An 18,141-nucleotide genomic window follows, 5' to 3' on the forward strand; every position below is an offset into this window, starting at 1 on the left:
GGAGTTCTAAGGCTGTCCTGCTGGGTGACTGCTGCAGCTGAGCTGCTGGACAGCTGTAAGGACCCCGGGGTGAGGAAGGCCCACTGCTGCTCTACACACAACTATGGTTCCTGGTCTTTGTCCCTCTCAGTAGATAGGACGAGGTGTGGTGTGTGGTCCTGTCGTGAGTCTGAATGTCTGGTTGAGCCTAAAAAAGAAGGGGGGTACTGCACCACAGGAGGGTGGTAGAAGAGTCAATATGAACAGATCTGTGTTCACAGGATCACTTTAGCTATTGGGAGCAATTGCCTCTAGGACAGGTTACTCTAAGAACACATTGACCAAAATCAGTAATAGTCTTGCTGGAATAAGATGGAAGCCCACAAGAAGGGGGAAAAGAGAAAAGTATCCTCCTTCCAAGTTTCATCTAGACCTTGAGGTTCTAAGGCCCATCAATTGGGACTTACAGGAATGCAAACTGGTTTCCATATCTTTATGTGTGGGGTGCCTCTGCCACTTACTGGAGAATCATCAAACATGACTGGCAAATAAGAACAACTGGAGGGGAAAGGAAAATACTAAATGGCACCATTTAAAAAAAATCAGCAAATACTATAAAGAGTTAGGTTTGAATACTGTCTCACTCCTTAATTATCTGTATGACCTTAAGTAAGTCACTGGGCCTCTCTGAACTTCAGGTTTCTGAGCAGAGAAACAAAGGATTTAGATTCAGTGACCTACAAAGGATCTTGACTTGAAGGTCCTGGGAGTCTTATTATCTGAGTACCACTCGTATGCCAAGTACTATACCAATCTCCAACCCCTCTCCTTCCCCCAGTAAAGACATTCAAAATCAAGTAAATACCAAATGCCTTTAACAGAAAGATCAAGGAGTAAGGGCCAACAGCTGGAGTCAGTCCTTAGTCCAAGATGGAACTGAAGGCTCTGTTATTTTTCTACACCTAAATTTCACCCTGTATAGCATGATGATCACATCTGTAACTGAAGAACTTTATTATGTGCTTTAGATTGCTCAAGTGGTGGGGGCTATGGTAGGCTCTGACAGGCCAATCTTAGCTGAGATCACCCAAGCTAGCTGCCCAATGTCCAGAGTACTTCCGGCAACATTTGTTCGTCGTAAACCCTCAGTGACTGCAGAGGACTGACAGAACAAATAGGGATAGTTAGTACTACTGTGCTCTTCAACCATCTTGAAGAAAGACATAAAAACCCAGTAAAATTTAAGCCTGACATCTAAAACGAAGTGATATGAAGTGAAAACAATTAATTTTAAAAAGCGTGTCTCCAAGAGATCTAAGCACTCCCATATCTTAAGGGGACATTAAAATGTACTGACATATGGTTATGTGACATTAAAAATGCAAAGGAAACCTTCGTTTTTACAAAAAGTTTCAAATGAGGAATTTTAGTGAAAAGCATTGCGTGTACTTCTAGGAAATCTCATCATGATCTCAGGGTAATAGCCATTTGTAAAAGAGCCCCGAACTGAGTCCCTGCCAGGGAGCATTATTGGAAAATGGCCCGCGCCGACGACTTCCTGGAATTCCTCTCTGTGCAAGTCAGCGGCTTGCTTGGCACCCGCTGGGCACCACACCAAGGCTCGGGGACGCATAAGGGTGCCCTCCGAGGTGACAGGGTTTGTGATTTATAACTTGAGTCTTGAAACAAGGCAGCTAGACAGCAGCGCAGGCTATTCAAATCACAAGATCTTCTTTCTTTTACTAAAACATACAACTGAAAGTGGCCATTAAAAAAAAAAAAAAGAACAGGGGTCACTAGGCAGGTATCTGCCGCAACGCCACGACGCAACATATCAGGTGCAGGGCGTAAAGAGGAAACCGCACAGCCTCTCCTCATGACACCGACCAGCGGCTTCCAACCTGCATTCCATGGAATCTCAGCATTTCATCATCTGATTCAAACTATCTTTTTAAAATAGGTACTCTAGCTATTGGTAAAGAACTGTGAATTTAAAAAGCAAATTTTTATACTAATTTTTAATAAACTTGGAAACTATAAACCCGTTGATTTATGCTGCCAAATAACTGTTTCTGTGAAGATCCAAGATTAATCTCTGTACTTATACTTAAGTTTATAAAGGTATCATTGATTAAAAAGGTTGTATGTGTGTTTTAATGTTAGTAGTAGGTAGTTTTACTCTTATTTCAAGTGCTATTGAAGTGCTATTCTGCTTACCAGGGTGAATCATCATTTTTTCACTCTAATGTAGCCAAAGCAATATACCAAATGAATTGGATGGTGAGACCAATATTTTATATGACTGTCAACCATCTGTCTTAAGAAATATCCTTGAACAAAGTGTTTAACTTTGTAATATGTAAATTATTATAAATTAAACTAGAAAGATAGTTTGTCTATTTGATTGATTGCTTCATTTTTACAAAAGCTCCAGATGCTTAGGGAAGTTTTAAAACACAAATTTGGACCTTTTCTCTAAGAACAAAAAGAAACCAGCCATTGGTAATAATCTTCACATATGTTCGTGCTTTACACAGAAGATAGAAGTTATTGGTGAAGCTTGGCTTTATTTTTCTAATATTTTGTAAATTTTCAATTACAGACAATTCCATACAAAGAGGAAAAGAACCTAATTTACTTTATAGTGTAGAAACTATTTTGTACTAAGTTTCTGATATTTAAACAACTATGTATATGGGGAGAGCACAAATTTCTTTCTCTAGGATTCAAAAATGGAAAACTTTGCAACTTGTGTTTTTAAAAAGCACTTCATACTAGGAAAAGTCTATGAAGGTTTACTTGACTTTTTCCATTTCTGATTTGATAAAAGGAATGAATAATTTTGGATTACCGCTACACATTAAAAGGATAGATTAACAACATTAAAATTTATAATTATGGCTTGCAAATTTGGGGAAATGAAGATTGGGCATGGAGAGGACAGGGAAAATGAGACTATATGCAAGACAACTAAGAAGGGAAACCTGCCAATTGTAATAAATAAGATGACCTTCGATGTCTTCACACTCTTCATATAGTTACAACAGGAGCATCTTAGTGCTTTGTACCATTCGTCACTACTTAGCAGTTTCATTTTTACATTTTTTCCCAGTACCATTTATACTTATGATTTATGCCTACAGAATAAATACAGAAACCATACATCCCTTACATACAGATTCCAGAAGAAGACAGAACTCAGCTAAGTAAACTTGTAAATCCCATTCCGTAACGGTGTTATAAGACACGTGGTTTTCCAGTAAAACAGACTCCTGTAGCTTCACTTTTCACGTATGGACTTCTTCCAGGGCGGTACTGCTTTCTTAAGCTATATCATGGTGGAATCTTATCCTTTATAATGTTTTGGAGAAAGCTGAGGGTGGCGCCTGCACAATTTGATTTGGTGTAAAAATACACACCAAATCTGATTTCTGTTACATTAAGGCGTTCTCTGACAAAATACACAGAACAAGAAATGAAGTGAATTGTGTTTTAGAAATATCTTGCAAGCTTGTTTCCCCGAATACCTGACCACTAATTTTAAAAAATGGATCAAAACCCACTTTAATTGAATATTTAATAGATGATTTAATGCTCAAGTTAAGATACATCTTAAATGCTAAATATAAAAATGATTTGTGTTTGCTTACTGGAAAAATCTGTAATACAAGCAAACATATGTGATAAACTAATATTTAAAGCAAATTTACTATGGGAGAAATGAAGTGACTATCTTCAATTTATAAACATACTACATTCATCAACTTGTATTTCTGACTAATAAGTTGGCTTTTATAATATGAATATCATAATAGTGGATTACCATTAACAGCAGAAATTAACTCATTTTTAAAAATTGTGTAATACATTTTCCTTTAAAATGAGCCATTGGAAATATAAAAATGGTAATATTCTCCTAGGGAAAGGCTTGAATTAAGCTAAAGGGAAACATATCAATTCCCATAAATAAATGATCTTACTCTTTCGTGAATTCCGTCCTCTACACGATGCCCCATGACGTAGTATGATTTATAGGAAAGAATCTAGGATTTGCAAATAGGAGTGTGTGATCTGGTCTAAGGCCATTTTCTTTTCTTTTTTTTTTTTTAAAGGTTTTATTTATTTATTTGACAGAGAAAGACACAGCGATAGAGGGAACATAAGCAGGCAGAGTGGGAGAGGGAGAAGCGGGCTTCCCACCAAGCAGGGAGCCCGATGCGGGGCTCGATCCCAGGACCCTGAGATCATGACCTGAGCTGAAGGCAGATGCTTAATGACTGAGCCACCCAGGCGCCCTGGTCTAAGGCCATTTTCTAATGAGTCATAACAACATAGCAAAAGTACTGAAGTCTATAGTGCCCTGATTTTCCTCTCACTGAAATGGGCAAAGGCTCTCTTCATTCGATATCTGCAAAGAGAAATAAAAATACATGCCAAAACCTTTTGAAAAAAGTAAAGTGCTGTTTAAGTACTAGAAAAGTCATGCTAATGATCTGGAAAATAATCCACTTAATTTTTTTTGTTTCTGAGAATAATGTTCAAATAGATACTCTGGGGGTTCTGAAATGGCCATTTATTCAGAGTACAATGTAAACAGACTTCAGCTAATTTAGGGGGCTTGAACTGTATGATCCCTAAGAAAATTCTAGAAGCTCCTTTGCATCTCTCAGCATTAAACACAGACACATTATGGTATCTGAGTACTACTATTACCTAGAGATTCCCCTGACATCTTTACTACAGAAAAAAGAACGATTAAAACCTTTTATTCCCTTGCAGTATTACCGGAACAGACAGACGTTAATGGGCATGTTACTAATTGACACAGGTGAGGAGGCAAGCCTGTACCGAGTTACAGGTATTTCACCATTACCTTCCGAAACACTGTTTCATACTGCAGGAGATGTCATGTAAAAAATAAATGATACTTCCCAATCTCAGCAGTTTGAAAGAAACATAAATCAATGGGCGTAAGGGAAGCAGGTGATGTAATGACTCTAGACTTAAGTAGACGGCTTGAAGAGATGGATCATGAAGCTTAACCTTTGAAATTATTCACTGGATATTAATATAAACACATGGAAAAGCACATTTCAAAGTTACCTTGCTTTGCTAAAATTCTATTCATTAAATCAAGAGTTTTTAAATGGTAAAGAGAAATAATATATCCTATTCCTGGAAACCGTCTAATAGCAAACACTTAATAAGCCTGGTCTTACTTAATGTTTCAGTTAAGGATGTTTGTAGAAAAGGAGGTCAATAATGTCTACATAAATCCACACACACAAAAAAGAAAAAAATGGATGGTGAAACCCAAACTTGTCAATAAATGGTAATGATACAAATACATCCAAATGAGATGAGAAATTGGACCAAATATTAATACATACAAGTTGGGAAAAAATTAAGAACTGATCCAAGGAGGATAGAGATTGAGATAATATATAAAGGAAGATAAATAAATTCAAATTAGCAACAAGAACCACAGCAACTTAGGAGGTGATACTAATGTGATCTAGACTCTGACAGATCCTGAATGACATTTGGTGTTTGGTCTAAAAGCAGGGAGGCAAAATTTCTCTATGTAATGTGAACATACCTTCCTTCTCCATGTGAGACATGAAGCACTGATGTTCCATCTAAATAACCTAGGGTCATGAAGAGGCAATTAAAAAAAAAAAACCTAAGAAAAGTAAGTTCTGCTTTAGAAATAAAATACTAAACAGGTACTCTGTCAAAACTTGGACACAAGGGTTTCTTTCTATCTCCTGTTTTATTCACGCTCTATTTTGCGCTAAAACATCTCACTTCTCCTCTTAAGATAATTTTTAATGGTTCCCTTTATGTTTTAGGAAAAAATGCCCATAGCAGAACCTTTACATTCTAGGTGCCTCGTCTTCTGCATCCAGACTAGAGCATCCTCATATCCTCTATCTTGCCCACACCAAATTCATCTCCATTTCCTGACCAGGCCACAAAAATCACTCCGTGTCTGTCCTCATGTTAATCCTTTTGCCTGAAATATCCTTCTCACACCAAGCTCCTTCTCCTTGGTATTACTTGTGTCCTTCTAGAAGCAGATGTTAAGATGGAGTTAGAAGTGCAGAAGGTTTACTGGAGATTAACACTTGTGAAAGGAAAAAAAAGCAAAAGCATGATTGGATAAGAACCTCTCTATTCACTCTAGAGCAAAGACTGGCTGTTAGAGGAGGTCTGTATGGACTAACAATAGCTAGGCCCTTGTACCACCACCTTGCTCAAACATTGTCCCAAGAAGAGTATGATCTCTGTTCCAATTTGGGGATGGATCCTGGAGGTGCCAACTGTCAGCTGTCAGCTAGCCACACTCCTCCCAGCTGGGCAAGGAAACCTTTTAAGCAGAGTGATGGAAGCAGCGCATCTCTCCATGTCCACACCACTATTCTCCAAAGTGCACGTGATGTCTACTCCTGTGCAAAACCTACAAAAAGTCATCCTCAGTTGGCTCTCCACACTTGCACAACAATGGGAATTTTAGTATCTCATACTGCATTGTGGTCCCATTATGTTCACCGGGCTCTGCCTTTTGGAGAGTAGAAGCCACATCATATTCTGTTCAGATTCCTAGTAGATAGCTTGGGAAACATGGCACCTATCATATAACATATTCAAAAGAGGCAGAATGAATTGACTAATGGAAGGATGGACCTACCAGCTGGATGACTGATGGATCCAATCGGTTATTCCCTACTCTGGTGCAGAGACACCAAGGGAAATATCTTGCATATGTCAAGAGATATTATGAACATCTCAAAATATAATTTTAATATACTTTAAGTACTAATTGTATGGATAAGATACATCAAAAATTAGTATGTTCTAAGCCAAGGTTTTGGAATTACATTCCTAGTCATTTAAATGAACCTATGTATATCTTTTTAACCATTATTCTTATTTCCAGTTTTCTCAATTTACAGATTGGGCAAAGAGTTCGTTTAATTGTTTTTTCTTTTAAATTTTTAAGTAATCTCTATACCCAACATGGGGCTCGAATTTACAACCTCAAGACCAAGAGTCACATGCTCCATCAACTGAGCCAGCCAGGTGCCCCTAGTTCATCTAATTTTTAAATTCTAAGATAAACTATGTTTATTTTGTATTGTAAAATAATAATTTCAATTGAAAATTCTGGATTTTTCTTTGATGACTTCCTTGGAGAATGCTTAGTAGCTCAGTAACACACATTCTTCATTTAATCAGTCAACAAATTGACTCTATGCCAGGCCCAGAGCCAAGCTTGGAGGACACACAGATGAAAGTGAAAAAATAGGACAAGAAGCTCTTTTTCTAATGGAGGAGACAGAACTGCAATCAGATGATTTACTATACAGACTGGGAAGTGCTATGACCAAAGGATAAACAACATGGGTGAAGCACAAAGGAAGGAACAAACATTAGGGATCTAAGAAAGGAACATCTTTAATTAGTTGGGGGTTACTTAGTTGTTTTTATCTCCCTGTGCACTTTTACAAGAGGGGAGGGACAGAAACAAGAAAATTGGGCAGATACTCCGACTGTGTAAGAATCCCTTTCTAGAAGGCAGCGGTTCTCAGTAGGGTTGGTACTGCCCCCTAGGGGAAGGCTTCGGAAACTGCTGAGCCAAGGAACATCTGGTTTCCCCCGCTGATTGTGGAGATACTGGCATTAGGTGGGCAAGGACCAGAAATGCCGGAAGCCTTGCAGTGCTCAGGACAGTCCTTCACAATGAAAAATTGTCCTGACATTTCGCATGGTTTCCACATATTCCACTGGACATTCATGAAACTGAAAGCCCTGTTTATAATTTCCTGAGCCCAGAATGTTAACTTTATTTTACACACAGAGATCTTTCAAAGTTTTTAATACAACCTGAATTTTCTAGGAAGGCCACTAACGCTGTATATCAAGAAATGGCCAAATTTGGCTGCTGTCGTTGTCCATATCTTTGCCAAGAAAATCCATTCGGACACCCATGTCACTGACACCACCATCACATGTATGGTGGTGGACAGGTGTTCCTGCATAGATATGAAAAACCCATGTTCACCTGTAGTAGGTAAAAGAGGAAAAAAAAGGTAACAACTCTTCTTTGAACCAACTGACTTCATTTCTTGTAGCTTATTCTCAGGGGTTGAAAATGAAGTACTCTGCCTTGTTATTGTTTTTGCCTTCAAATACCTGTCAGCATTAATTTTTCCAGGTTTCTAGACAGATAAATTACTCCTGAACTAAATAGATAAATTTGAAGAAGTGCCTCTGAATTAACACTTTAGAAAAAAAATATCATCCCTATAATGATCTTTTCCATTCTCCTCCTATCTACAGACTATTAACATATTATTTAGCATTTCTTCCATTCTGCCTAGACTAGTTCTTTAATACTGTCTGTCACTGTCATTTATCATTCATCTGCTCACTCAGGCAACAAACATTTAATGAGCACCCATCATGCCCCACGTGGTGCATTAGCAGCTAGAAGCACAAGATTAATAAGTTCCAACTTTTGCCCTCAAGGAGTTCAGAGAGGTGGGAAAGAGCCAAATAACAAACAATTAGAGTGCCAGATGATATACACTATTTTAGAAGGATATACAAGAAGTGTAAAAAGCGATGTAATTGAAAATTTCAGTACCTTCCATTGAACCTTAGACATAATAAGTGCTAATAAGAGATGTTTTAAAATTATTCAAATTGTTCCAAGACTGAAAATTGGGCAGATACACTGACGAGTTAAAATGGAAAAATAAGGCTCCTGCCAGCAAAGTGAATGACATTTTGATTGAATGAGATATTCCAGTGGCACGAGGAGAAGAATGGATGATTTTTTCTTCAGCCACCATTCTCTAGCAGGATTGCCTTGGTGTGTGCCAGACACCACGCTATCTGCTGAGAATACAAAGCTGACTTATTCCCTGTTTTGTTTTGTTTTTATCTCAAGGAATTTAGTTGTACCTTTTTTTTTTTTTTCCAGAACTAAGGGATGCATATCCATATTGGGTAGTGAGATTGGATTTGATGGAGGAACTAATACCACACCAAGTCCCAGGCTCAGGGATGGAATCAACAGGGAGGAGGCTGACCCAGCTGAATAGGTTGTCAAAAGGGCTCCCAGTTAGCAGCGTAAGGGCTACTGGCTACAAGAGAATGGGATAAGCCAGAAGTCCTGAGACAGGCAGACAAGTCAGAACCCAGGGTGTGAATTCAAATACCGAGGAAACAGTGTTTGAGGCAGTTCCTTAAATCCTCCCATGGAAAAGCTGTAGCAGAATGAGGAACAAGCAGACACATTTCAGGCGAGGCTTGGGGCCCTCTAAAAACATCAGACTGGAAGCAGATTATGACAAAATGAGTAGTGGAGAGCCAGACAATCAACCATCAGGAAAGAGAAGCGTTCTGGGTGGTTACAAACTAGATTCATTTTTAATTTCTTGGGAGCCTGCTGTGTATACCACCTGATCCACGGATAGTGACGCTTAGAAAACACAATTGCAGTGGGTGTTTAAGACTATGGATGTCCGGCTGCTAAAGAAATGCAATCAGCTGATTTTCCTTGTCTCCTCTTTCTCTTACTAATTAGGAGTTGGCTGAATCTTTAGTACAAGCTATCCCACAGTCTATCCATTCATCCATCCACTCAATAAACACTTATTACCAGCTACTAGGTAAAGCACCATCCTAGCAGATGGGAGGAGAAAAGATAAATAGACCCGACCCCTGTCCTTGAGGGGTCAGTGTTGGCAGGCCAGTCTGAGCTTGGGAGAACAATAGTACAAAACACATCGATTTCAGCGACAGAATCTAGATCACTTTTTCTTTGTCAATAAATTTAAATGGGTATGCAGACAATAATCAATAAAGTGGTGCCTGCACAACTGTTACCAAGGAAATATTTAACTCAATTTCTTGATGCTACCGTCTGTGTGTAGCCGGGCCAGGTTGGCATTCTGATTGCTCATGAGGAAAAGAGACGATGAAATACTCTAGTTCATATGCCAAGATGAAAATCATCAATCTCAATCTCCGTGAAAGATGAAACTACTTTTGGAAAAAGAACAGTGAACTCTATCAGTCTTTCTAAGGCAATGCAATCTTGAAGATGATACAGAGAGGGCAGAGGAAGTGGAGAAGTTCACAAGAATTTATATGGGGGAAAGGGAAATGATGAAATTTCTCCATCAATTTTACAGGAAGCTAAAAATAATACAGGACATATATTCAACCCAAATGACAACTGTGTTTTCTGAAAGGTATGTAATGTATTCTAGGTGCTAAATAATTGACTTGCTTATCATAAATAAATTCATCTTCATCTAACATATGAATACCTTGATATCTATGAAAGATTGTCTAGTATGTAATTCAAATTAATCTGTAAAAATGAAATTCTATGTTTCCTCTACTCTTCTTCCCCTAACTGCCAACCTCTACCCCTTTTGACTAATATGTATATGCCAAATCTTTTTTGGCATATACCCAACGTGGGGCTCGAACTCCCAACCATGAGATCAAGAGTTGCATGCTCTACTGACTGAGCCAGACAGGGGCCCCTGTATACGCCAAATCTTTTTATTTCTAGCACTTACCAGTTGGCATTTCTAGTTCTCAGGTGTAAAACCTTCTGTTTTTTAACCACTAAAACTTGTATTTATATAAATTTATATTACAAATAAAAGACTTTAGTATTAAGTACATCTTTAGTGGAATAACTTATAGTGACACACCCACAGGTTAGTAGAAATTAGGTATTTGATATTTTCTGGTTAATTTCTTCATGAGAATCTTTCCCCTGTTGTTTTGCCAAATATCTGGGTTTTTGCTGCCTTGTGACCCCCAACCTGGGCAATGCCTATTTCTGTAACTGTCATACAGGAAGCACTTGGTAAATATTTGCTAAATTTAGAGACAAGGAAGGAGAATTGTGGTAAGTGGGAGGCAATGTCAACTACGGATAAAGAACCCAGACTTTGAAGGTAGACTGCCTGTTTTTGACTCCTGGTTCTGCTGTTTGTTGGTATGGAGACCTTGGGCAAGGTACTTAACGTCTTCGTATCTATTTTCTCATCTGGGAAATGGGTATAACAATACTACTTATCCCCATGGAATTGTTGCCCGGATCAAATAATTTAAAGTATTTGAAGCACTTAGAATATACTAAGCCTGGGGCACCTGGGTGGCTCAGTCAGTTAAGCATCTGACTTCAGCTCAGGTCCCGATCTCAGAGTCCTGGGATGAAGCCCTGTTCGGTGGGAGTCTATGTGTCCCTCTGCCCCTCCCCCTCCTCATGCTCTCTCCGTCTCTCTCTTACAAATACAATCTTTAAGGAAAAAAAAAAAAACACATACTAAGCCATATCAGTGTTACCTGTTTTCTTGTCATTATTATTGTCCTTATTCTGGAAGGCTGAAGCTTAGGAAAGGAAGGCATTGGAGCAATGAGATTCAAAAAGGACACAGATGTTTTCCAGAGAAGAAATTCAAGGCCTATGGGTTTCTCTCTAATGTCCAGGTTCCTCATTCATACATGTATTAATCAAATGATTCTGGGAGGAAGAAAAAGGCATAGGTGGCTTTAGTACTCTTAGCCAACAGTTACCTTCTCCCACTCCAACTTTTTGCTTGGCTAAATCATGTTCATCTTTGACGTCTTGGATTAGGCATCTTTTTTCCTAAGAAGACTTTATGACCTCAAAGATTGGGTTAGGTGCTTCTCTGATGTGCTCCTGCAGCCTCTTCTGTGGCGTCTGACACACTTCATGGTTACCCTGATGCTAGCTTGTGTCTTCAACTGGAGATTTCCAATTAATTCCCTGTGGCACCCCCAACTCTTGGACCAGTAGGCATAGAGGAGTAATATAGAGGAGAGATGCATAGAGATTTATTCAAAGTCTTGGAGACAGCACAGTGTGCCATGGAGACTATCAAGTTACCTACCCTGAATAACCTAAAGCTTATCACATCTGTCCTCTTAGCTTAATCCACCCAAGGGCTATGGTTGGTATACTTTCTTGCAGAAAATAACAGGAAGGTCCTCTGAAGCATGTATTTTACATATATATATAATATATATATAATATAATGCATATATATATGCTTGTTTATGAACAATATACATACTATTAGTGTATCAACATTAGGCCCATTATAAAATATATACAAAAATAGAAATTTCAAAAAGAAGTCATTAATATACACACACACGCGCGCGCACATGCACACCTCCTGATATAACTTAAGATAAGTTTGGCAATGCCACTTACATCTTATTTGCTTAAGCTTGCATTACTAGTATTATCTTCAATCCATGGTTTCTTGGCAAGAAATCCTTGTCCATTTTCTGAGGGTTAGTTTAGTTAATACTAGAAAAGAAAATCTGTAGGTCATCTAGGCAGGGACACTTGAAACTGAACACAGCATGGACAGCCTTCTGTAATGGGGGTTTTCCAGTCTTCCTTCAGCAATCCTGGAATACCATATGCGAGTGACATTGCACGACCTGACATAGGAATCAAGTCATGGTACCAGGGTCAGCCCATGTATCAAATATTTTTGTTTGAAAAAATAGAAGCATAGATTTTCATTATCTTATTCATCCATATCTAATCTATCAGCAAATACTCTAAGTTGCACCTTCAAAATACATTCAGAATCTGATCACTTCTCTATCCAAACCACCATATTTGTGCCAAGCTGCCATCATGTGGGTTAGCATAATGACCTCCCAACTGGTCTCCTTGTGTCTATCCTTGGCCTCTGAACTGCAGGCAACATGATCCCATTAAAATATGTGCCAGTTGTTTGCTCAAATGGTTTTCTATCTTGCTCAGAGAGAAAGCCTCACTATGACACTCAAGGCCTTCAATGATATGTCTCCCATTATTTTTCTGCTTCCATAAAGAGGAATGCATTGACCTTCTCATTTAGCCCAGAGAGCTCACAGAGGGTGGAAGATGCATTTACTATAAATAAAGACAGTCAAAAAAGTTTCCCTGTGAGGTGGTCAACTGTTTCAAATTTTTTCCACAACCAGACGGATTTCCTTCTGAGAAATTCAACAGGCAGAGGAAGCCTGTCTTGATGCAGTCCTGCCGATGGGCACCAGGACCAGAAAACTTTTCTGTTGAATGGATGTTTATTTCCTTTATTTTCCACAAATGCATGGTTTTACTTAAATAAAGAGCACATTTTCATTGTTTAGTTTTGTAGATAAGTCTTTGAAAACAATGCATGTAATAAAGATTATTTGCAACACCCACATTTGATGCATCATCTTCGCAACTACACAGTTTAACGTGAATTTAAATTCAGCTAATAATTTCAGTGACAGTTTTATCTACAAAGCCTCAATTTCTATTTCAACCAGTTTATTTAATGGAACAATTTAGAGCACTTGTTTAAACTGATCCAAATAACATTCAAAAAAAATAAAGGGAAATAACTTTCAAATGCATTTTAATAACAGAAACCACTGCTGTTTTTTAAAGCAATGAATCTTAGCTTCAAATGTGAATGTTAATTCTACAATTTATTAAATAGATGAAGAGAGCAATGTAACTATTATAAAAATCCAGCACTCTCCCATAAAATACTGACACACAAATACTAAGACCTTAAATAAAATACATGCTGTGAAATGTAACAAGTGAAAACACTGAAAATAAAATAAGACACAAAATTATAAAGTTCAAACACACATTATACTTCAATTTTCACTTCACTTGATTTCCACTGCTTTCTAGATGCATCTCATGTTCAAATAGTTCAAGAAACCTGGTGATTTTCTTTATTATAAGGGGGGGAGATGGCAATGATTGAACACTCTGCATTTTCTTTGGTAATAGAAAGTATGATTTATGAGAGGAGAATAAAAATCTAAGAAAACCACTCAATAAATTATTCAATTTTTCAGATCATGCTGATTAGAGCAAATTTCCTTCATGCTGCCAGTATGGAAAATGTAGTTTACTGGATTAGAACACAGCAATTAAGAGAATGTCTGGGGGTGCCTGGGTGGCTCAGTCGTTGGGCGTCTGCCTTCGGCTCAGGTCATGATCCCAGGGTCCTGGGATCGAGTCCCACATCGGGCTCCCTGCTCTGCGGGAGGCCTGCTTCTCGCTCTCCCACTCCCCCTGCTTGTGTTCCTGCTCTCGCTATCTCTCTCTCTCTGTCAAATAAATAAATAAAATCTTAAAAAAAAAAAAAAAAAAAGAGAATGTCTGGGTTTGCCTTCCTGTTTTTATTAATTTTGTGACTCTAGACAAGGCACATCAACTCTTTTAAGCCTCACTTTATCCATTTTTGAAAAATGGGATAATAATGGAGACAAGATCTCAAAGTACAAGATAATACACCACTAGTGGCACTGAAGATAGCTGGCACAGGGATAGACTTTTTAAAAAATATTATTAATTTTAATGTGTCTGAGAAAGATACATAATTAGTATGTCAAAAAATGTACAGAGGCAATTTCTCAGGATAAGCCTAGGTAGCACCATGGGAATCTCTTTTTCAGAGAGTAGTTCTTTTCAGTGCTTCTCTGAAACTTCATTTCCATGAACAGGGACATTTAAAAAACTAAAATTGTTTACACAAATGACTCAAATGTTGGGAAGAGAGTCAGGGTTCATGTGAATTATGTGAGAATTAAAGGAAAAAGTGATATAACATTCATAAAGTACTCAGCATAGTGTTGGAGTGTATTAAGAGCACAATAATTGTTATTATTTTTTCTTATCTATTATTGCCATATTAATATAATGCTAATAAACCAAATGTACTCCATTCTGACATTAAAGAAGCTTAGGAGTATCCATGCATAATAAAGCCATCATCTGTTACTTTCCAAACGATTTACAAATAAGATGCATTAAGAAACTAAGAAACCAAGGGGCACCTGGGTGGCTCAGTGGATTAAACTTCCGACTTTTGATTTTGGGTCAGGTCATGATCTCAGGGTCATGAGATCCAGCCCCTCATTGGGCTCCTGGCTCAGCAGGGAGTCTGCTTGAGATTCTCTCTCTCCCCCTTGTCCCTCCCCACTCCCAGCCCCGCCCTGTGCGATAAGCACCCACGCACGTGCTCTCTCTCAAATGAATAAATAAATACAATCTTAAAAAAAAAGAAGACACTAGGGAATCAAGAAAGAATAAAGGAAATTACGGGGGGAAAAGGTGGAGAGGAGCTCACAGAGGGACAAATGAGCAAGGACCTGAAAATAACATAAACCATTTATCATAGAATATTTGGTAATAGGTTGCAGTGACACTGGATCTAAGTAAATCTGCCTAGGAATAATCAAACCTGGCGAATAGTACCTATACCATCCCCTTAACCTTTGAATCAGGACATTTGAAATAAATAAAATGGCTTTTTACTTATTTATTTTTTTAAAATCCAATTAAGTAATGCAGTCCATACCACTTAATAAAGGTGCAAAACTTTTCCTGTAATTTTACTAAGTTTCTCTGAATAGATTAAAAAATAATTTTTGTTTGTTTGGCTTTTTTGCTTTTTTTCCAAGAAGAGGGAAAGGAAGGCAATGTTAATTTTTAACATAATATTGCTCAGCAATTTTCCTTTCAATGCATGTTACATGTTTCCACGTAATTGCAATTGCAGTTAGTGTTTTCCTACAGGCAGTATTTCCCACGAACATATGTGCTCAGTATTTTGTGAATGTTTCATTTCATTTAAATAAAATATTCTAAATTTCATCCACCAATATATAAAGTAATCTTAATATTTTTGTATTCTAATTGTTATCACAAATTAACCTTATTTTTTTTTTAACACTGGCAAAGGGTCATTTGGTAATGATCCGAAGATAGTAAATATCTAACTTAAAATCCAGCTGTCTTTAATCCTAGTAAGACCAAATTCCACAGTATATTTCTTATACCCGAGAATTAGTTGGGAACAGAACAGGGCCCAGTCTGATGAACTTCAAAAAATGGGCAACCCATGTGATAGCAGAACTTATCAAAAGTGTCACCTTGATAACCCGCCATGAATTTCTCACCCAGAAAAGAAGGATATGGGCCAAAGGCTAAGGTAGACGTTCAAGCTTCGGGATAAAGCATATAAATGCCACCTAATGACAGTTAACACATGATGAATGACACTAGCTGTCTTTGGGGAGCTAGAAGAAACATATTAACGACACTACGGGTACCTTGCCGAATGAATCAACAACCCACATGCACTCACTGAAAATTAATTTAAAAAGGAATTTTTCTCTTCGTGCTTGAAAGGTGTAATATAACTACAATTATGTGATATGATCAAAAAGGAGCTCCTTCAAACGAGTGAACTTACCAGATAATTAAAGCTAATTTCTGGACAACAGACAAATAAATGACTTGAAATTGCCATTGAGCTTTATCAAATTGCTTATTGAATTTACCATCTTCAGTGACTGTCTTGGCATTAGGAAATATTCTATCTATTTTGATCTTTGGCCTTCACTGAAGAAGCCTTTCCCCGCTACATATCCTCTCTCCCTACATAATGCTGTCCAATCAGTAATCTTATAAAAATAATAATAAATAAATATAATAGATCTTTAAGAATGACACCTGTTCTAGGATTTGACATTTTAAATGTAGCAACATTTTTCTGAATCCCAAATAAATAAAAAGAAAATCTTTCTGAGAGCTAAAAGAAATACCTAATAATTTTTAGCAACCTGGAACATGTAAATTTGTAACATGTTTCCCTGAGGAAAATATATATTTATTCATAAATTAACTTGTTCATCAAAAGCTTACTAGTGAGGTTGAAAACCAAATTTGTACTTACTTCTTTTTTACTGTTTTTTATTTATTTTTTTAAGTCACAGCTAATGGGCTGAAAAATCAGATAACATTTTACAGCAGAAATTGAGATTCACTTGCTAGCCATGAACCATAAACATTATCATTATGAAGTTACAATGATAAAATTTTGTTATAAAATCAAGTGGTCTACCTGTAAATCAGTTTAATTTTAGTTTCTACTACATTTCTTATTTTTAGGAAAGAAAAAAAAATCTAGCACATGGCTATCATCAAGGTATCAAATGGAAACAAATTTAGGACCCATCATTATCAAGGTATTCTTAAAATATCTCATTAAGCTATTACTGTTAATCTTATTTTCATTTTTAATCACTTAATTTAAAAATAGTTTTATAAACGTTACAGATTTTTGGTCTGGAACATATTTATTGATTATGATAGAATTAAGAAGGTTTTTCAGAAATGAGAATTATAAGAAGAAACTGATAGCAGAATAGGTCAGAAACAGGGCACTTGGCTCAGTTTTTGCAGAAATATTCTGAATACACTCTAAGTAGTAGAAAAAGTTCTGATGAAAGTGCATGCCAATAAATTTACACTTACTTTGCAGAGGCCAGGTGTCTGTAGTACACTGTAACTCTATCTCCTCCCCCTGGGTCCATTCCATCTTCTGCAGGATTTGCCTCATCTCACAGTGGATGTCCTCTGTCATGGACACTGGTTGACTGTTGACTGGTGTCTTACTCAACGTCTTCATCTGCTGTTGAACTTCCGCCAAGAGAACAGCTTGTATTGCTTCAGTTACCTATAAAAGTATTTTTTAATCTTTTTTTTTTAAGATTATTACAAATGTTTGGGGTCTTACATCAAGCTAAGAGCCTGAAATTTTGACTTAAATAGGTTTCACAATGTGAAAATTCCACTAGAATTAACATCTGAAACATTTGAAACGCAGATACTGAGCACTGGAACCCAAACCATCAGGCTGTTCTTTTGCTAACACAAGAGATTCTAAAAGGAAAGTTGAAAGGAGTTCTCAATTCTTTCACCTAAGATACTTTCATTTCCACCAGAAGATAAAATGAATTTGAAGATATCATATTGCTCTTAAAGACAAGTTTAGCTCCTCAAATAATGTCTAGCTCTAAAGCACTATTTAGCTAAAAACACTTGATTTAAACTCAGGTTTAATACAGAAAGTTAAAGTCAAGATTTTAATAATAAATCTCACTAAATTGTGTGTATGTGTATATGGTTTTACACAGTTTAAAAATATTATAAAGCTTGCCTTCCAATTATTGTACATGTCCAGTCAAGGATCTGTGATTGGGTAGAGGGGGAGGGGAATGCTTGTCACAGACATCTAATTCAGT

At 37.3% G+C, this 18,141-nt stretch overlaps 1 protein-coding gene across 1 annotated transcript in view; it reads right to left on the bottom strand.

Moving 5' to 3' along the window:
- WDR72 (WD repeat domain 72) overlaps positions 1–18,141 on the bottom strand; it is a 200,670-nt gene that overhangs the window by 57,734 nt on the left and 124,795 nt on the right. The window contains exon 17 of the mRNA XM_021693991.2: positions 17,372–17,573. Within this exon, the coding sequence (XP_021549666.1) occupies positions 17,372–17,573 (202 nt within the window). The remainder of the gene's footprint in view (positions 1–17,371; positions 17,574–18,141) is intronic.

The sequence above is a fragment of the Neomonachus schauinslandi genome, chromosome 9 (genome assembly GCF_002201575.2).
Source record: "Neomonachus schauinslandi chromosome 9, ASM220157v2, whole genome shotgun sequence".
Taxonomy (NCBI): domain Eukaryota; kingdom Metazoa; phylum Chordata; class Mammalia; order Carnivora; family Phocidae; genus Neomonachus; species Neomonachus schauinslandi.